At 47.8% G+C, this 20,156-nt stretch overlaps 6 protein-coding genes across 6 annotated transcripts; 3 read left to right on the forward strand and 3 right to left on the reverse strand.

Annotated features, from left to right (window-relative positions):
* Nucleotides 1-139: 139 nt before the first annotated feature.
* Nucleotides 140-3,329, reverse strand: PEX2_068570 (Major facilitator superfamily domain, general substrate transporter; the record flags this gene model as incomplete). Its single annotated transcript, XM_016744128.1, has 8 exons — nucleotides 140-842; nucleotides 1,207-1,291; nucleotides 1,346-1,529; nucleotides 1,606-1,748; nucleotides 1,843-2,173; nucleotides 2,222-2,745; nucleotides 2,796-3,107; nucleotides 3,161-3,329. The coding sequence occupies 8 exons, from the start codon at nucleotides 3,327-3,329 to the stop codon at nucleotides 140-142; spliced, it is 2,451 nt and encodes an 816-aa protein (XP_016599841.1).
* Nucleotides 3,330-3,707: 378 nt separating this feature from the next.
* On the forward strand, nucleotides 3,708-5,405 carry PEX2_068580 (arylsulfotransferase family protein; the record flags this gene model as incomplete). The annotated part of the gene is made up of 3 exons (XM_016744129.1): nucleotides 3,708-4,272; nucleotides 4,321-4,386; nucleotides 4,438-5,405. 3 exons carry the CDS (start codon nucleotides 3,708-3,710, stop codon nucleotides 5,403-5,405), a joined length of 1,599 nt encoding a protein of 532 aa, XP_016599842.1.
* Nucleotides 5,406-6,328: 923 nt separating this feature from the next.
* PEX2_068590 (pleiotropic drug resistance family ABC transporter) lies at nucleotides 6,329-10,943 on the forward strand (the record flags this gene model as incomplete). Its single annotated transcript, XM_016744130.1, has 5 exons — nucleotides 6,329-6,828; nucleotides 6,883-8,401; nucleotides 8,458-9,951; nucleotides 9,998-10,461; nucleotides 10,520-10,943. The coding sequence occupies 5 exons, from the start codon at nucleotides 6,329-6,331 to the stop codon at nucleotides 10,941-10,943; spliced, it is 4,401 nt and encodes a 1,466-aa protein (XP_016599843.1).
* Nucleotides 10,944-12,521: 1,578 nt separating this feature from the next.
* Nucleotides 12,522-13,727, reverse strand: PEX2_068600 (aldose epimerase family protein; the record flags this gene model as incomplete). Its single annotated transcript, XM_016744131.1, has 1 exon — nucleotides 12,522-13,727. One exon carries the CDS (start codon nucleotides 13,725-13,727, stop codon nucleotides 12,522-12,524), a length of 1,206 nt encoding a protein of 401 aa, XP_016599844.1.
* Nucleotides 13,728-18,300: 4,573 nt separating this feature from the next.
* On the forward strand, nucleotides 18,301-18,873 carry PEX2_068610 (trafficking protein particle complex subunit 4; the record flags this gene model as incomplete). The annotated part of the gene is made up of 2 exons (XM_016744132.1): nucleotides 18,301-18,440; nucleotides 18,498-18,873. 2 exons carry the CDS (start codon nucleotides 18,301-18,303, stop codon nucleotides 18,871-18,873), a joined length of 516 nt encoding a protein of 171 aa, XP_016599845.1.
* Nucleotides 18,874-19,112: 239 nt separating this feature from the next.
* Nucleotides 19,113-20,125, reverse strand: PEX2_068620 (proteasome regulatory particle base subunit RPN10; the record flags this gene model as incomplete). Its single annotated transcript, XM_016744133.1, has 3 exons — nucleotides 19,113-19,664; nucleotides 19,730-19,949; nucleotides 20,007-20,125. 3 exons carry the CDS (start codon nucleotides 20,123-20,125, stop codon nucleotides 19,113-19,115), a joined length of 891 nt encoding a protein of 296 aa, XP_016599846.1.
* Nucleotides 20,126-20,156: the final 31 nt, after the last annotated feature.

Below are 20,156 nucleotides of genomic sequence, written 5' to 3' on the forward strand. Positions count from 1 at the left end.
AACTTGAATAGTACGCATTAGTCTTAGAAAGTGTTGCACATGCAGAACAGTACTACAATCAAATATACTGCCTCCCAGTTTTAGAACTAGTTCCTTGAATCCCTGTCCTTCCTTGACTCAGACCTAAACCCGACAAGCGTCAAATGTCCTTCGCCCGAAATTTCTCCGGCGTATCCCCCTGATTCCTCCAATCCGCAGCCTTGAAGGCCTCCAATTCCTTAAGAGCAGAATGAATGCGCTTAAGGTTAGGCACGAAATCCAAATCCATGCTGTACAACAAAGCCTGGTCAACTGTGGGAACCAGCACCACATCCGCCATTGAAACAGTATCTCCAAAGGAATACCTCCCCTCCCCGCCCTGCTTCACCAATAGGCTCTCGTAGGCTTGGAATCCGTCGGTAAAGGCCTGTTTGGCAAATTTATCTAGATCATCGTCACTCCCACGGATATCCTTCACCCGATGTACGATACGGGCGTTGGTGGTAGGTTGTGTATCGATTGCGATGATATTCACTAGGTCGCGCACCTGTGCTCGATTCCGTAATTCGCGAGGGAGGAGCGGAGATATATCTGGGAATCTTTCCTCGAAATAATCCAAAATTGTCATGGATTGGCGGATGATGGTCTTTTCACCGTCGGCGCTTGTCACTACCAGGGTAGGTACGCTGGCGCTGGGGTTTGATTCTTTGTATTCATCCGTTGTGTGCGCTTTGGTGCCAAGGTCGATGTAGGTGTATTCAAGAGAGATACCCTTCAGGTGAGCGGCAATTATGATGCGCTGACAGCATGACGAGCAGAAGTATGAGTAAAGGTGGAAAGTATCGGTAGGCATTTTGTTTGAACTGTTGTATATTTATGTACTGAGTCTGAACATAATGGAATGGAGGAGGTGGGAGGTTGGAAGGTATCATCTAGGCCTGGAGGTAACCTTCAATGGGATCAGCACTAGCACAGATCAAGTTAAGTGTAATTATGAACTGCACAGCCTACTATGAAGCATTTTACAATACGGATCAGATATTCGTTTGACTGAACAAATCAGCCTTGCTATTTCTATTTCCACCTCGCCAAATTCTATATTCTAAGCTATAATCTTCCAATATCTGTCGCATTGAGCATCGGCGCTCTGGACTGTGCGGTCGCTTTCATCTACTTCCGCCCGTCATCTCCTCTATGTATTTCGATGAGGAGTTTTGTTTTTCGAACCCACGCGGATTTGAGGACCGCGCCTCAATCCATCGGGTCTGCGCGAGACATGGGTTGATATCACCATAAACACCACGTCTGTCCCCTATAATCCCCTATGGGCTTCTTTCGGGGTGCGGCGTCGAGATTCTTTACTTACCGCCCGCGCGCTCCAACCCCTTTCCACGGGTGAAGATAGCAGCGACGGTCGCGATAAATGCAAAGATCGCGGAGGCCATGAAGGAGAGTCTAATCCCGCGGTAGTACACTAGCCGAGCGGCCATTTGCACATCGGGAGGGAGATCATATATAGCCGAGATTGAGTGGCGGATCTCATCAATCACCTAAGGGGGAGCGAGTATACTGGTCAGCAATGCTTATTCAGGGGCTCGCTATCATCAAACGGCGAAGGAATTGTACTTTCCATTTATCTGGTATTCCACTCAAGGCCTCCCCGAGGCCTGAGTTAAGTGTATTCTGCATGATGGTGGAGGTAATTGCGACTCCCCAAACGGTCCCAAGGGAGCGGATGAGGTAGACAGTTGAGGCGGAGACGGCGTGATCTGCACGACATTGTTAGCAGGCTGGCTTGGCAAACTGCTCGGTCGCCATGGATCGCGTAATGGGGCTGGCAACAGAGAGGGAGAAATAGCTTACCGGTGTGGTCGAAGGCTGCGAGGAATGTGAACAGGATTCCTGGGTACACCATGCCCTGACCAAGGTTCGCGGGAATGACATAGACGAAATACTTCCATCCCGAGTCGTTGAATCGAAGGAGCATGACGAGGAGATTGCCGACGAACATTAGCGCTGCGCCGACGCGCACAATGGAGGCCAGCTTGCCCCAACGTGACATAATGATTCCCGCTACAAGACCACCAAGTGGGGTAAATAGACAGGGAATCACGAGTCGGGTACCAGCCTTGCTCGGCGAGTCAAGGAGAATCACCTGGAACATGAGAGGCAGAGTAAAGAGGTACTGAATGGGCTACGTTAGTTGTTACGCCCATAGAGCTGGTTGAACGAGTAAGCTTACTGCGTATGCTGCCATCCCGACACACACGTTGGAAATTTGTGTGGATACAGCGAGCTGTCCTCGTAGCATCTTCAATGGAATCAAAGGCGCGGCGGTGGTATTCGCTTCAACAGCAACAAATGCGACCAGCAATACCACACTGGAGAGCAGTGGTAGAATTACCCACATGTGAGTCCAAGGGAGAATGTTGCCACCCAGGCTGAGTCCGACCAGTTGAGCCGAGAGAGCCAGAATGAGCAGACAAGCGCCCAGTACGTCAATTTGCTGCCAGATTCCTTGCTTCCGCCCATCTGAGGAAGGTTCAGTGTTGCGTGATGGGAACTTCAAGACTATATAGCCCATGATCAAAGCAAACAAAGAGATTGGAACCTGCAACAGGAAGCACCAGCGCCATCCGATTGAGTCAACAATGGCACCTCCGAAAGAAGCACCACAGATGGCTCCGAAGCCGTACGAGACGTTCTGAATTGCCTGGTACATACCGCGCTGGCGGAACGGAATAAGATCCGAGTTGATGATTGTTGCTAGGATACTTATTAGTGATTGATATGTCAATTGAAACATCATTGCTTACCCATAGTCATCAATCCTCCGCCACCGATGCCCGTCAAGGCGCGCATAATGTTCAAAAAGATTACATCGCGGGCCACGGCACATCCTAGACAACCAATCATGAAGGTGATAGTTGCAGTGAAGAAACATGACCGGCGACCGAGAATATCGGAGAATCGGCCATAGAGAGGCTGGAACGCCGTGCTTGTGATCAAGTACGAGGTGGTCAGCCACGAAGCAGTGTTCGCAGCGTTAAACTCGGAGCTGATCACAGCATAGGTCGACGCAGTAATGGTCCCGTCAAACCCGCCAAGAAATACATTGGCCATGATGGCTGTTGAATTGTCAAAATTTGCTCAATCATGTATAAATTTTCATTTGACATACCAATTTGGATGAGTAGAAATCCTGGCGGTGGGCTCCAAGTCGCAGGAACTGGATCCGATCGCAATAAAGGTTGCTCTTCGCTTTCTTGTGCCGACGATCTTTCGGCGTCATTCTCGTTCGTCGACATCACGCCTGGCGAGACACTTGTATTCAGAGGATCTAATGCCATTTTCACTTTTAAATGCCGTTCAAATCTCCAATTTGCGATTCAAAAGGTGACGAAAGAAAGAATCCGAATATCGGAAAGTTCAGAAATTTCAGTGGACATGCGGGCACTTGATTGGGAAATGCGAGCGGATTATCTTCCCCGCCAAGTGCCAAGCACGACATCATATTCCACTATGACATACTCCGAGAGTGTTGGCAACTATTTAACGAGGTTATGTGATATGTGATATGTTCTTCTTTTCATCATATTTTTACACAACTATTGAAACCAAAAGAAGTCAAAGAGACTCAGTGCAGAGTACCAAACTAAGGTTAATGTACCCTATCATGAACATAATGACCAGCATCATGGAAACTGATCGCTGGGCTAGTACTTATCATGAAGTTCCTTGAAGCCGTTGCCTGCACCGCAGCGCTGTTGCCACTCGCCGTGGCAGATTGGCAGTTCAAATCCCGAACCGACCTGGCCCCGCCTCGCCTGAACATCACCATCCCGGCCACAAAGGATGTCGAGAAGGGTTACCTCTTCATCGCGCCTTTCCCAGGCCAGTGGGCTGAACCGCAGTTCCACGGTCCGCGTCAGGAAGCTCCGTATATCGTTCGCGATGACGGTGAGCTCGTCTGGTCGGGCTATACCTACTTCTCTATCTGGGCCGCCAACTTCCAGAAGGCTAGGTGGAATGGTCAGGACGTGCTGTTCAGTTTTGAGGGTGATCACAACCCGGCCTATGGACATGGTCATGGTCATGCTACCATTCTGAATCAGCGCTATGAGACTATTCGGGAGCTCCGCGCTGGCAACCACAAGCTCATGGATAAGCATGAGTTCCATGTTGTCGACGAGAAGACTGCGTTGCTTCAGGTCTATCAGCCTGTGCCGAGGGATCTCTCTCGCTGGGGTGGTAGTGCGGAACAGCAGTGGATTGTCGATGCTATCTTCCAGGGTATGTGTGTTCTCGAACATATGAAGAGCTAATGCTAATTCCCAGTAGAGTTGGACCTGGACACTGGAGAACTACTATTTGAGTGGTCTAGCCTCGAGCATGTCTCTCCCGATGGTAAGTCAGCCACTCTAAAAACTTATATTGAACTAGTCTAACATCTTGCAGAGGCGGTCCTCCCCCTCAACCCGGGACAAGCGGGCGCAGGCTACAACTCATCCGACGCATGGGACTACTTCCACATCAACTCTGTGGACAAGGATGCCGAAGGTAACTATTTGATTTCTGCGCGGGATGCTTGCGCAGTCCACAAAATCAATGGTACCACTGGTGAGATCATCTGGCGTCTGGGTGGTCTACGCTCAGACTTTGAGCTTGGCCCCAACGTCAAGTTCTGTTTCCAGCATCACGCGCGCTTTGTCGAGCAGAGTGATGATGAAGAAATCATCTCCCTTTTCGATAACTCCGCTCATGGAACAGAAAATCACCGTGGCAAAGAAGTCCACACCCATCCTTTCTCACAAGGCAAGGTCATTTCCGTCAACAAGGTCACCTGGGCTGCAAACATTGTTCAAGCCTTCCAGCCTCCCGATGGGCTCCTCGCCAAGTCCCAAGGTAGCACCCAGCTTCTACCCAATGGCAATGCCCTGGTTAATTGGGGCTCTGAGGGAGCTTTGACTGAATTTCGGGCGGACGGTACCCCGATCTTCCACGCTTATATGGACTCAGGTCTGCTGGGCGAAGGGGTCCAGAACTATCGGGCATTCCGGTACAACTGGACTGGCCTGCCGACAGAGGAACCCGCCATTGTGGCTGAGAAGACACCCTCGGGCACCAAGGTCTTTGTTTCGTGGAATGGTGATACCGAGACGGTTGTTTGGAGATTCTATGCTGTTACGGATGGATTTGGGTCCCGCGAGTTCTTGGGTGAGGCTACACGCGATGGATTTGAAACGTCCTTCTCGCTGCCTGGTCACGTATATCAACGCTTGTCAGCTGAGGCTGTCTCGGCTCGTGGTCGTGTCTTGACTACGACTCGCGTTGCTCATATCCAAGACGCGGTGCTCCCTTACGGTAGTGCCACTGACGGGTCTGAAGATCGCGGCTCTTGGAGACAGTTGATCTTGCAGGCATAGATCAAGACATGTTCGTGTCTTAGGCTCTACGGAGAGGAGAATTAGATGGGGTGTGGGGCAGATGTGTCGAGGAGGATAACCTTAGAAAGATATGTGCTAGTTCATGTAGTTGAATCAGTCAAAAGGTTATATATTGAAAGGTCCTGTGGACATTGATCTTAAGTAGAAAAAAGTACTACTAAATGGACTACTAAAAGACATAGCAAGACCGCCATAAGTGGCCGACGATTCTTCTAGGTTGTGTGACATAGTCCCTTTACCGGACGCTTTGAGGTCCGGATGTCCGAGATATGAACTTTTTGTTCCTTTGTCAAGATCTCATTAGACTCTCGGATGATCAGAATTCCGAGTCAACTGTGTCTAAACTGTGTCTGATATATTGGCCGAATCCGAGTTCCGTTTACCGAAAAGGGAAGTTGCTATGAATAAGGTGTGGGGGTCAGGGGATACAATGCTACCACGCAACCAATAAAAAGGCCCAAAAACACCTTAAAATATAGATTATGTGGTGTAGTCTTATACCTCTATTATGAAGGCAATGTTACATCCAAGTAAGATCCTCAGGTATGCAGATATTCAGACATTTAGATATTCAAATATTCAGCTGATAGAGACATCCAGTGTAATACATAAAATCTCCATTTACCTCCCTTTTCGGAAAGAGCTATGACAGTTCATCCATGGATGTTGACCTTCCTTCCTTCCTCTTGAAGCTTCTCGGATCGGTCACTTCCCGGTTGCCGTTGCTTCTTTCCTTTTTTATGTTCTTACCTTCTTCCCTTTCTCTCACCTGTCACGTCTCACCTTTTGTTTTTCTCTTCTGTAAACAACTCTCGTTTACCCCCCTTTGGCGTGTTTCTTTTATGGCTTCACGTCTTCTTCCTTCTTTAGGCTTCTCGCCAACTCCACTCGTGCCAGACCGTATGGAAAACATGCCTGACAATGCGGCCGTTGATACCCCCGGCTCAGAGACCCCAGTTTCGGAGTCCGGGGATGATCGCGACAGGCAAATCACCACTCTTGCACGTTCTCTCTCGCAACTTTCACGGCAAAGCAGCGTCAACACTACTCAACCCACAGAGGGGGTCAACACCTTCCTCGACACCACTGACCCAGAGCTAGATCCCAATAGTGACCAGTTTAAATCACGCAAATGGGTGAAGAACATTGTCCAGATGACCTCTCGCGACCCAGACCGGTACCCGCGTCGCACAACTGGTGCCTCCTTCCGCAACCTCAATGTTTTCGGATACGGCACCGCGGCTGACTATCAGATGGACTTTGCCAACTTCTGGCTCAAAGGCGCAGGGTGGTTCCGCAGTCTCTTTAACTTGCAGAACAAAGTCCGCATTGACATCCTGCGGGACTTCGAAGGCATTGTTCACAGTGGTGAGATGCTAGTTGTACTAGGTCGCCCAGGAAGGTACGTGAATCGACGCCCCTCCTTTGCGAAGGATTAATCACTAACGACCAGCAGCGGATGCTCTACCTTCCTCAAAACCATTGCCGGAGAGACGCATGGTCTCTACCTCGACAAGGAGAAAGGGTCCGAGGTGCAGTATGATGGCATATCCTGGGACGACATGCACAGCCGCTTCCGCGGCGAGGTCATCTACCAAGCCGAAACCGAAACCCACTTCCCCCAACTGACTGTCGGTGATACACTGCTGTTTGCCGCTTACGCTCGAGCGCCGAGTAACCGACTTCCCGGTGTTACACGCGACCAGTATGCAGTGCATATGCGAGACGTGGTAATGGCAATGCTTGGCTTAACCCACACTATGAACACCAAGGTTGGCAATGAGTTCATTCGAGGTGTATCCGGTGGGGAAAGGAAGCGGGTCAGTATCGCCGAAACCACTCTGTGTCGATGTCCGTTGCAGTGTTGGGACAACAGCACTCGCGGACTTGACAGCTCAACGGCACTGGAATTTGCAAAGAACATCCGCCTGTCCACGGACTATAGTGGATCTACCGCTATAGTCGCAATTTATCAAGCGAGTCAGTCCATCTACGACCTGTTTGACAAAGCAATTGTTCTCTACGAAGGCCGTCAGATCTATTTCGGCAGTGCGCCCAATGCACGACTCTTCTTCATCAAGATGGGATTCCACTGCCCAGAGAGACAAACCACCGCCGACTTCCTTACTTCTCTCACCAGCCCTTCAGAACGTCTCGTTCGCCCCGGATTTGAAGACTCCGTTCCGCGCACACCCGATGAGTTCGCAGCACGCTGGAAGGAAAGCCCAGAGCGTAAGCAGCTTCTCGCTGAGATTGCAGCAAACACAGCCGGAAATACTACCGGAGAAACAAAGCTTGAGGAATTCGGTCGCTCTCGCGCAGCAGACAAACCCTGGTTTACTCGTTCAGTCTCCCCATACACACTCTCGTTCCCGATGCAAATCCGCCTGTGCCTTTGGCGAGGGTGGTTGCGGCTCAAAGCAGACTGGGCTATGACCATTGCCACACTCTTCGGAAATGTTGGCATGTCTCTGATCATTTCCAGTCTCTTCTACGATACACCGGACAACACCGACAGCTTCTACAAGCGTGGATGCCTACTTTTCTTTGCCATCATGATCAGTGGTTTCTCTAGCTCACTGGAAATCATGATCATGTGGCAGCAGCGGCCGATCGTGGAAAAGCATCGCAAGTACGCACTATACCACCCCTCGGCGGAAGCCATTAGCGCGTACATTGTGGAACTTCCATCAAAGATCTTGCTGGCAGTTGTATTCAATTTGATCATCTATTTTCTACCTCATCTTCGGCGCACTCCGGCCCATTTCTTCATCTTTTTCCTCTTTTCGGCAACAACGACCCTCGTGATGTCCAATATCTTCCGGTTTATCGGCGCAATCTCGCGGTCTGTGGCTCAGGCCATGCCTCCTGCTTCGGTCTTCATGCTTATCCTAGTCATTTACACCGGGTTTACCATTCCTGTCCGAGACATGCACCCTTGGTTCCGGTGGCTCAATTACGTGAACCCGATTGCTGTAAATTATAACTTAGTTTTTGTGCGACCATACCAGAATATGCTAACATGAAATAGTACGCCTTTGAGGCGCTGATGATCAATGAGTTTGGCGGACGGTCTTTCTCTTGCTCGAACTTTGTCCCGGGTGGCCTGGATATTTACAAAGATGCCCCTCTGAGCTCTAAAATCTGCTCACAAAAGGGTGCTGTGGCAGGCCAAGATTTCATTGATGGAGAGACATACATCAACACAACCTACCAATACTACAGCCCACATCTGTGGCGAAACTTCGGGATTCTCTGCGCTTTCTTCGTCGCATTCTTTGGGCTGTACGTCTTCTGCAGCGAGCTCATCCGAGCTGAACCATCCAAAGGTGAGGTTTTGGTGTTCCCACGCGGCAAGATGCCCGCTTTTGCCAAGAATGTTCGAACAGACGATCCCGAGGAGATCATTGCATCAGAGAAAGGTGCAGTTGCCAGTGAGCCTCAGGACACAACTGCAGCAATTGTTCGCCAAACTTCCATCTTCCACTGGGAGAATGTGTCTTATGAAATCAAGATCAAGGGGACTCAGCGACGTATCCTGGACAGCGTGGATGGTTGGGTCAAACCCGGCACTTTGACGGCCTTGATGGGTGTCACTGGTGCAGGAAAGACATCCTTGCTCGATGTATTGGCTGATCGTGTCACTATTGGCATCGTCTCCGGTCAGATGCTTATTGATGGCCGGCTACGCGACGATTCTTTCCAGCGGAAGACGGGTTACGTGCAGCAACAGGATCTGCATCTGGAGACTAGTACTGTTCGTGAAGCCCTAGTTTTCAGCGCTCTTCTACGCCAGCCTGCCACCATTCCTCGCCAGGAAAAGATTGCATACGTTGAAGAGGTCATTCAAATGCTCGGTATGGAAGAATACGCAGATGCCGTGGTCGGCGTTGCTGGTGAGGGCCTCAATGTGGAGCAGCGTAAGCGGTTGACAATCGGCGTGGAACTTGCAGCCAAGCCAGATTTGCTGCTATTCTTTGACGAACCCACTTCGGGTCTGGATAGTCAAACCGCTTGGTCAATCTGTACCCTGATGCGCAACTTGGCCGACCACGGTCAGGCTGTACTGTGTACCATTCACCAACCTTCCGCAATGCTGATGCAGCAGTTCGACCGCCTATTGTTTCTTGCTAAAGGAGGACGCACAGTGTATTTCGGCGACCTTGGTCCGAACATGGAAACATTGATCAAATACTTCGAAGACAAAGGATCGCCCAAGTGTCCACCAAACGCAAACCCGGCCGAATGGATGCTCGAGGTCATCGGAGCTGCGCTAGGCTCTCATGCGAACAAAGATTGGGCTCAGCAATGGACCAACAGCCCCGAGCGTGCAGAGGTTCGCAGACAATTGGCTGAAATGAAGGGAGAGTTGTCCAATAACCCTGCACCACTGCGGGCTGCAGGGTTCGGTGAATTTGCTATGCCAATCTGGTATCAGTTCCTCGTTTGTACTCAACGCACATTCCAACAGTACTGGAGATCTCCGTCGTATCTGTACGCCAAAGTTCTCACCTGCACTATTCCCGTAAGGTATCTCCCTTCCACTTATTTGATTATACTAACATGCATAGCCACTGTTCCTCGGATTTACGTTCTGGCACATGCCCACCAGTCTTCAGGGGCTGCAGAATCAAATGTTCGCAATCTTCATGCTTCTCGTCATCTTCCCCGGTCTGGTCCAGCAGATGATGCCATCCTTCGTCACACAGCGTGCTTTGTATGAGGTGCGCGAACGGCCTTCGAAGGCCTACTCGTGGAAGGCATTCATGATGGCCAGTATCCTCGTGGAGCTGGTATGGAACATTTTAATGTCGGTGCCAATCTTTTTCTGCTGGTACTACCCAATCGGGTTTTATCGCAATGCAGAGCCTACAAACGCCGTCATCGAACGAAGCGGCATCATGTACCTGCTCGTTTTACAGTTCATGATGTTTACTTCGACTTTCAGCTCGATGATGATTGCAGGAATTGAAGAGCCCGATACTGGCAGCAATATTGCTCAGTTCATGTTCTCCCTTTGCTTGGTCTTTAACGGGTAAGTTATCTGCAGGTGCTTGGTAGCTAATTGGCAATAGCGCTGACTGGACTTTTAGCGTACTGGCAAATTCCTCCGACATGCCTCATTTCTGGATCTTCATGAACCGGGTATCGCCATTTACCTACTTTGTGTCATCCGTGCTCTCGACGGGCCTGACTGGGACTTCGGTGGAATGTTCTGATATCGAGTGGCTCACTATTTCGCCTCCAGATGGACAGAGTTGCGGCAGTTATCTGGAACCTTACATCAAGGCTGTAAACGGGGCATTGCTCAATCCTGAGGCGTCAGTGGATTGCAAGATCTGCCCAATGTCGAAAACAGACCAGTTCCTCAAAGGTCTCAATATGTCGTACTCGGATGTTAGGCGCAACATCGGGCTGCTGTTTGCCTACGTGGCGTTCAACATTGTCGGTGCGCTCTTCCTGTACTGGCTCTGCCGCGTCCCTAAGCATTGGCGGCGCAAGCTCGGCAAGACCTAAACAGGTCATCTTTGTTCTTTTTTCGGTTCGTGGGGGGTGAAGTTTGGGGAGTGGGGAGGGTGAGGAGAGGTGGTTTATTGCAGTCAATTTTTGTTCCTGAGAGATTCCGCGTGTTTCTTCTCAGGGTTCATCTGAAATATTCTCTTGCTTTGTTGATCCTGGCACAGAGTCTTATCTTGTCAAATGTATCTCATACATGTAGCTTATGTTAATCAATGTTGTATTATTTTGTAAGTCTTTACACTTCTCCCTGTCTAGTTTGAAGGAGGAATTGAACCATTCCCTTTCCTGCTCGCTATCTCACTGAGATCTCTCCAACATCATATTTGAACTCCTCGGCACGAGTTTAGGATTAGATGTTAGCAGAGGGAAGTTGAGAAATGAAATACAAGAGAAGTTATGATCAAGTCTACGCGATAAGAAGGAACGAGTCAACTAATCCAATGCTTCCAACTTTAGAATGTTCTATATAGCTATATAATTCTTTTATGTACATATTTATACAGTCATTCAAGGGTATATGAGATCAGTAACAGTCTTGGGCAAGCTATCAGGTAATGGGGAAATGAAACCCAAATTCTCTCGTCGGTCATCTTGTCTCTCGCAACCCCTAATATCAACAAAATAGAAGACTCTCGAAGATATTCATAATCCACAGTCGAGTTTGACGGGCATTGAACGGCATGATTTTGCACTCGACATAGAAACTGCAGAGCCCCTAGGAAAAATAAAGATATAATCGCGCGAACTCAATCGGCCTTTTAAGCTCGATAGGCCTTTGAGGAGATCACCCGGCCATGGCTTGATTAGCATCGGCGCTTGAATTAGCATCACAGCAATATTGGAACATTGCGAGATGAGGCCAAAATCCAAAGAAAGCCTAACAGTTCACACATATTCGAGAACGGATTTCTCTGTCTGTTTTTTGGTTTCCCAAAGTGTAGTACAAGAAATATTCATCCTTTTGGATTCAAATCGACAATTCTTTCCTAACACTACAAACCCCTATCTATGAGGTGGGAGCCAAAGTACGTTGCTCCACTCAGTATGAACACCACTGGATCCCATGCAGCCCGGCTACCGTTATATCACATAGATGCATGAGGCTAATTCGTATCTGCAGCTAATGAGTGAATGTTAGCACCTAGCAAATTCAAAAGTACAGGGTTCACCTTTAAATAGCTAGGGTACGGAATTGTCCATCTCATCACATGGCTGTACGGTTAACTTCTTTGACAAGTCCCCGTACCTCCTAAGCACTAGGTCTTAGATAATGCTACCTCCGACTACCTAGTGAGAGCAAACTCTATATAATACCAAGATATTACTCCTTTTTAATAATCTCTCTAATTTCGGGATCAGCTAAAGTTAGACTTCGAGCACCCTAAGAGTAAGAATTATTTCGGAAAGTTGTGCGGAATAGCCTACGTAGTTAACGAGATCATGCCGCATAAACGCATATTAAAGGAGCACAACAACACTTGCAAACTAGTTCAAATTGTTGCAACACAACATCTACTATTTAACTTAATATGACACCGGTAAGATTCAAATCAGATGCATGATCAACAACATATCTTAGACAGTTCCAAAGGTGTAGGTTGCCATGTTCACAGCAGGGGGTGTCTCAGGGGAGTAGATCACATTGGATTGCTGGCCCCATTGTGGGTTGTTGACAGAATCAATCCAGCCCTCGGGTTCGATTGCCAGACAACCGTATTTCTCAACAAATCCAGCAGCGTTCTCATTTTGCGAGTTTCGCTTAGCCTGAGAAGGCTTCACAGGAATCGTTCCATCCATGTTCAAACAGGTGAAAAACTGCAAAGCAGGCTGGTTCGTTGCAACTTCCATGCTAATTCCCGTGGTACTGGAGTTCAATCGGAGAGCAGGAACAAGTGAATTTTGGGCAGAGTATGTCGAGTCACGGTCAACAATAAAGCAGTTGTCATATCCCACGTCACTACCGACAAGACCTTTGGTATACTGGATGTCACGGCCAATGATTTTGCCGGTTCCAAAGTCCAGAGATTGATGATCAGTATCATCAACGGTAGAGATAGCGCCGTTGGGGACTTGAAGACTGTCCGTGGCAACAAATCGCTTGGACAGAGGCAGTTGCAGCCATGTATCATTGAGCACAGTCGGCTCCTTGAAGCCATTCAGGTTCCAGTAAATATGGTTGGAGAGCATGATCGGAGTGGAGTGAGTGAGAGCCTGTGAAACCAACTTGGTCATCAACCGGGGACGTCCCTGTGGATTCTCCGCTGTGCTCTTGGTGTCGACGCTGTATGTAGCCTGCGTAATGACGTCGCCTGGGAAACCTTCAAATGCAGCGTCGTAAAGCTGGAAGGTAACAGAGGAAGGTGTGGATGCAAGCACAGTCCAGTTCCGCTGATCATAGCCAACGTCTCCGCCATGTAGCGTATACAAGCCGCCTTGATTCTTGGGAATGTGGTACTCGGTCCCATCTAGGGTGAAAGTGCCATTCTTGATACGGTTGGCAATCCGGCCAAGGGCGGCTCCGAAATAGGTATGGCTGGTCTGGGTATCTTCTAGATACTGACGTGGATCATCGTAGCCGACCACAACATCTTGCACATTGTTATCCCTGTCTGGGACTAGCAGAGAGATCAATCGCGCCCCATAGGGAATGAACTTGGCCGTGATATTGTCGGCGGAGATTGTGAAGACCTTGAAGGGATCCACGGAGCCTGCAGTGGGATTTGACTGACTGAGGGCGACCGGCACAAAGGCACATGTTGCAATGAGCTGCTTCAGATACATGTTGCAATTTGATGAAAGAATATTCAGCGGGAGTGGTGCACGTAAACAGATTCAAATGAGAGAAACATTTTACAAACACGGGTGAAGGAGACCTTTTAAATCAAGTAAATGGACAGACCCACATTCCTGCAGTGTATACAACATAGCATAGAGACAGAGTACACAGCATAGAAACCCGCTATTGTCATTTCGGACCTGGACGGAAGAGAAAGGATTAGAGACACGGTGTCGGCATGCCGAGTGTACCCTCGAGAGGGATCCAAGATCCCCCCCACAATAGCTGCATCGGTCTTAGCTTAACTTTCTTCAGGTGTAAGATCCAATTTCACCGAGATTATACCTTTCTTACTTCCTTCCCGCTTGGCATCGCTGTTGATCAAAAGGATATTCGGGCATTCTCTGGAGGCTTTTCGGAGGTATTATCTCTTCGGTGCAGAAGTTATGTAGCTATCTGACCGTATTTCCCCTCTTCAAGTAAGATTTTCCGGGTTCCAGTTGAAGAAGACTCGCCCAGATGCCCAGTTCTACAGTTGACTTACAAATTGAGTTACCTAATTAGGAAGTCTTACCAATCAGGGAGAAGACACCTATTTTATACTCAAGTATCACCAATGCAGTCTTAGGACCCTTTATTCTATAACATCTCTATTAAAGCCCCATTAGGATTAAAGGAAGTTTATCGACTATAGTCTTAATTTAATAATGTTCGTATGTCGGGTCTTGCCGAGCTTTATACGAGTCTCCCCGAGCTATTAGCCTGATCTTGCTTTCTATCTAAGCTAGCACTATATAGATACTCTAAATCTATACGAAAGTCTTTTATGTCTTAGCCGTTCTAATATGTAGATATTAACTAGGAAAGCGATCTCTATTATCTGAACACATTCTAAAACCAAGCTAGAGAAGTATAAGGACCAGGAGTTAAAATATAGTGAAATCTTAGATCTATACGTAGCACTTTACCTCTTATTGTAATTCTGATATTGAAGATTGATTGTTTATACCTTAAGAAAATACATAAAGCCATACACACAACTAGGCACATATTCCTTATGGTTCTCTATATTCTCTATTATAAAAACATCTTATCGCAACATGCACTAAGACTAGTTTATGAATAGCGCTTCGACTCAGCCCCGCGCTGTCCACTCGGGCACATTGAGAGTTCCCGGTGTATGTTGTATTCCAGGGCTGTGGGGATAGTGTGAGATTTCCATAATCGTAATGCCGATCTCTTGCATCTGTAGCATATGTCATACACAGCCTCCTTGACAAAGACACCATTTGCGAAAGCTGGTTGTGTGTTGATTTGTTGTCAATTATTTTTTAGTTTAGTTGTAATTTCCATTTATCTCACCGTCTTTTTATATTATATGGTGTAATTGTCCATCATCACCCTTGTATATCTTTACAAGACTGATTGACTTTTCCGCCCCTGAAGCGTGTGGAAACATTCATAACTGCACTCATCAAGAAATCTGCCTTGGCAGACTCTAAACAAATCAGATTCCAAGGTTCTGCCAAAGCACTATTATATAGGCGCCTAGATCACGATAGTTACGTTGATCGCGCTAGTAAATCCATCCTCGATGCGCCCTCGGGCACCCGGGTGAGAATGTCCAAGGTCATGGTCCTCCAAAACAACATAATCCCCCACATTGTTCGACCTGTTCCTTTTCAACATTTCTTTTTCTTTTTCAATCAGGTCTTTAACCAGGTCATTTCCATTATGGCTTTAGCACTTGCGTCCGCCGCCCAGCTGAAGCCTGGCATTCGATTAGCCCTGGTCGTTTCGGACTTTGAAGCCTACACAGGGCAGAGAAGACTGGGTCGTCACCTTCGTACCAGAGGCCGATATTGGAATTGCTCTCTGTGGCTCAACGTCCACTCACGGTGGACGAACTACGTGAAGCGCTGAGTGTACTTCCTGTTGATAGAAACTGTGACCCTTCACGACTTCTTAATCACATAATGAAGGTTTTGGCATGTTGTGGAAGTCTTGTGTGCCTCGATGAAGAAGAATTGACTCTACGCCTTGTACACCATAGCGTGAAACAGTATCTTCTTGGTGGACTTGTTCAAATCCGGAAGTGATCACATGCCGAATAGGAGTCATTCAATAGCTGAGAAGTCTGCTCATGAGAGGATGTCCGGTATCATTATCACTTACCTCGATTATTAGGCATTCGATCGTCAGCTGGTGCGAGGGGCCTTTCCTGATATCAAGTCAGGACGAGTCTTGAGTGACGCTATTCGGTTATCGCAGTTCTCGTCAAAAACAACTAATCTTGCTTTGATGTTTCTTCAAAGTCATGAAAATTCTGATTTCAACATGGCTGGGGTCTACAGCGGGTTTTAGACGCCATCGCGCCAACCGTCCAGGCAGAAAATTAGCAATAAATTAAATTAAAAATCCATACCTATAGCCCAGGGTACGAAGGTATTAATGCCTTCTGAAATAGGAGATTAGCTTAGATAATACTGGTGTAAAGTCGTAGATAGAGCTAGAGGTTTAAAAAACCATCTAGAAAGACCATCTAGAAAGACATCTAAAAAGGCATCATAAGGCCGCAAACACAGCCGACTATCTATACCAAACATTGCTGTACACGATATTTCTGTCAAATTATATAAGTTGGCGCGATGGCGTCTAAAACCTGCCGTAGGGGTCCTTGCCGAAGCAAATCGACTTCGATCCAAATCCGAGAACCAATTCCAAGTTTCGAGACTATGCAAACGCCCATTGGTCATTTCACATTGCTCGATCCCTCCCACTTGATACGACACTCGATGCTTTATTTCGAAAACTATGCAGCCAAGGTAGAGTATCTCCCATCATAATCGATGAAGATGCGGCTTTGCTCCTTGCGAGTGCTGTGCAAACCGGGTGCAGTGATGCGATTGAACACGTTTTGAGTTCATTTAATGTTCCTATCAATTCCCCTTCAAACAAAAATGGACGAACAGCACTACACTTAGCTGCTATGAGATGGTTCGAGGACCCACTTCTACGTGTCCTTCATGCACCTGATATCAATGTGGCCGTTCGAGATGTCGACATGAAGACACCTTTAGTCCTTGCATTTGAGAGACGCAATTATCCGGCGGTGCAAGCTTTTTTGGACTTCAAATCTGTGGCTAACAAAGCCAACCCTTTGATACTTGAGCTTCTACTACAAGCCGTTCAAAAATAGAATGCCACCGACATTATATTTGCCTTGAAAGTCATACATTTGGCAATATCCAATGATGATGTGGCCCTAGTTGGTATCTTTACCTCCAGTCCGGTCAATCTCTCTTCAATGCCAGAGGTTTGGGGTATCATTCACGCAGCAGCAATCCGCAGGAACAGGAAAATCATTCAACTCATGTTAGATCCTGACAGAACACCCATCATCGATGATCATACAACACTCGTGTATGATCCACTGCATGTGGTCGCCGAGGCTGGCGACAAATATCTTACCAATTTCTTTCTTGAATCTGGAAAGATAAATGTGACCTCACGTCGGTCCGCCGTGAGGAAATGTCAGTGAATAAACGAAATAACCAAGGAAGAACTCCTCTACATATTGCCGCGATCAATGGCTCGGCCGGCATTGTTTCCGAAATCTTGAATGTTCCGAATGTAGATGTCCGAGTCAGGGACTTTATTTTATGGGTGGTACTCCTGAATCATATGCTATGGACCTTTGTCACATATCTGTGGCAAGGCTATTGTATGGTGTTTATGAAGAAGCTCTTGGAGTGTCCGATACCTGGATATATGAATGCTTTTGAATTAAATAGCACTAATTAAGCACTCTTAAAATAACTTGTTGAACGATTACCCCCTAACTATATTCTAGCTACAACGCGAATAAAAAGGGAATGTCTATAAAACAATGTCTTTTGAAACCACTAATAGGAAAGTTGACCTTGTGTATGATTCAATGAGACATATTGTATAAGTTGAATGATATATATAGATCAGCATGATGTTGGATTTGTATTGAGCTAGAGCTACTATATACCCACTCTAATTAGTTCTAAGCTGAATTTACCGATATTTTAAGAAATATAACATCCAGACATTGAACTCGAAATGTGAGTTCTATTGTCTTAACGTGTTTTTAGATCATATTATTTGAAGAATGCTGGAATCCAGGCTAATCCATGCTCATCCACGCAATATGTATTGCCAGCAGGACATCAACATATACCCTAATATCAGCCATCTAGTACAATTTAGCCATTCAGTTAATCAGCACCACTTTTTTGAATATAGTAGAGCCGAATACCCTAAATATCTATAAGATAGACTGCAACCGACCCCAATCGGGTTGGTGGCTGTCCCCGCTTATCGACGCGGAATAAACAACCTCCTTCTCCAATCCCCGCGAACTCCGTGCCAACACCTATTTTGGCGATCTAAACAACCTCAATTATACAGCTCATCCACACGATTGACCGGAATATACCGAGGCATACGAATAGCGCGCTCCGCCCCTTGCTTCTCCGGCCACGCTGTCCGCACCAGCGCCATACTCACCATGTACGCTCCATCTGCTCATTGAATCGCACAGCAACTAATATGCCTTCCAATACTAGGGGCGTCTTCTCCCTGATCATTATCAACAAAGCCGGTGGTCTGATCTACCAGCGCGAGTTCCAGGCTGGCCTGCGCAACCTCTCGACAAATGACTACCTCGTCCTAGCTGGCACCTTTCACGGGTAAGCTGCCAACACCACCTCTCTCCTGGAATACCCAATTTGACTTGGATTCAATAGTGTACACGCAATCACCCGCTCTATCACACCGAAAATTCCAACCTCCCAACCAGCTACCTCCCCCGCAACTTCTTCAACGGGTACCACCACTCCTGCGGCGTCCAGTTACTCCTACCCAAACCCCGGTGTACCAGTCTCCGGCCTGGATTACCTCGAGACCGACAAGTTTCGATTGACGTGTTTCCAGACCCTGACGGGGACAAAATTCTTGTTGTTCACGGATCCATTAACCGGCAGCGTGGACACAATTATCCAGAAAATCTACGAGCTTTATGCAGACTATGTGATGAAGAATCCATTCTATCAGATTGAGATGCCAGTGCGATGCGAGGCATTCGATCGGCATCTGGGGGCGTGGTTGAGGGGGAGGGCATAGCTCCGACCGGCAATGACCACGCAGAAAGGGGATAGGCATCATGACTTTACGAACCAGATACGTTTTGTTCCTGTACTTGTGTCCGGATATCACTCCGTCTCGTATAATACCAAATCACATAATATATTGTCCTTGCACAATGTAGAACGTACCCGAAGAAGGCCGACTCTTGAGAATACAGGACAAAAGCACAAGCAAACGCCGGGTATGCATCACAGTCATATTCAAATATCCGGACCTTACGCGGTGTCCATCTTGTCCTCGTCCTTCTTATCTTTGCCACCGCTGGACTCGCCATGGCCCTCCTCGGGGATATTGCCCAGTTGCGTCTTGCCTTCCTGTTCTTCCCGGTCACGCTTCTCCTTCTCCTGTCGGTTTTTCTCATCCTCCATAGATAAGCGCAGGGCGAATGCCAGCTCGGGGTCGTTCTCTGCGGCATCATCGAATCCAAATCCACCAGCCTCGCCCTCGCCGCCGCCTCCGCCAACCTCGGCATCCTCACCAGCCAGGATCGGGGTCAGCTGGAGTTGATCGCTGAGAAGATGGGGTCCGGGTGGGATGATGGCGAGGTGGGAACCATCGCCGCTCTTGACATTCTCAACGAAAGCCTCGAGCTTTTTGGTCTGGTCGGATTCCAAATCTCCGAAAGCTATCACATCGATCGACACGTTGTTCTTCTTCATCTTCTTTGCGAGCTTCACGAGGGTCTTTTCATCTTCTTCGATGGGCGAGCAGGAGAATACAATGATGCGTTGACGCTGGGACTTTTCCATACGGTGCTTGAGTGCCAACTGAAATACCGTCAAGATTAGCTATTGAGAGCTTGGGGGCATGGAGATTGGCTGGAAGAACATACCGCTGCAACCTGGATGGTCGAGCTGAGATGAGATGTGCCGTGGATCTTTGTTTGGTGCAGACCAGCGAGAATTGCGCCAAACTCGGGTGTGAAGGTTGACAACACTTCGGGGCCCTTGCCGCCCATGCTCATAAGACCGACAGCTGACTGGGCATTTGCACGCATCTTTACATTGTGGATGATGCTAACGGCATCGACTTGAGACTGCCACCGGGTGGTTCTGTAATTATTAGATGCCATTCACAAATGTAAATATAGTATCACCGGATGTACTCACGTGTAGTCTCCATTGCGACTGCTTTCGCTGTTGTCGACACTGTAGCTTGGAGTCAGCAGAGTAAGGTAATATGGAGGATGGGCAATGACGGACATGATCATAGTAGCTTCTAGCGTCATAATGGCGGAGTCTAGTGAAATTAACGATGTA

The sequence above is a fragment of the Penicillium expansum genome (assembly GCF_000769745.1).
Source record: "Penicillium expansum strain MD-8 chromosome Unknown contig224, whole genome shotgun sequence".
NCBI classification, from domain to species: Eukaryota; Fungi; Ascomycota; class Eurotiomycetes; order Eurotiales; family Aspergillaceae; genus Penicillium; species Penicillium expansum.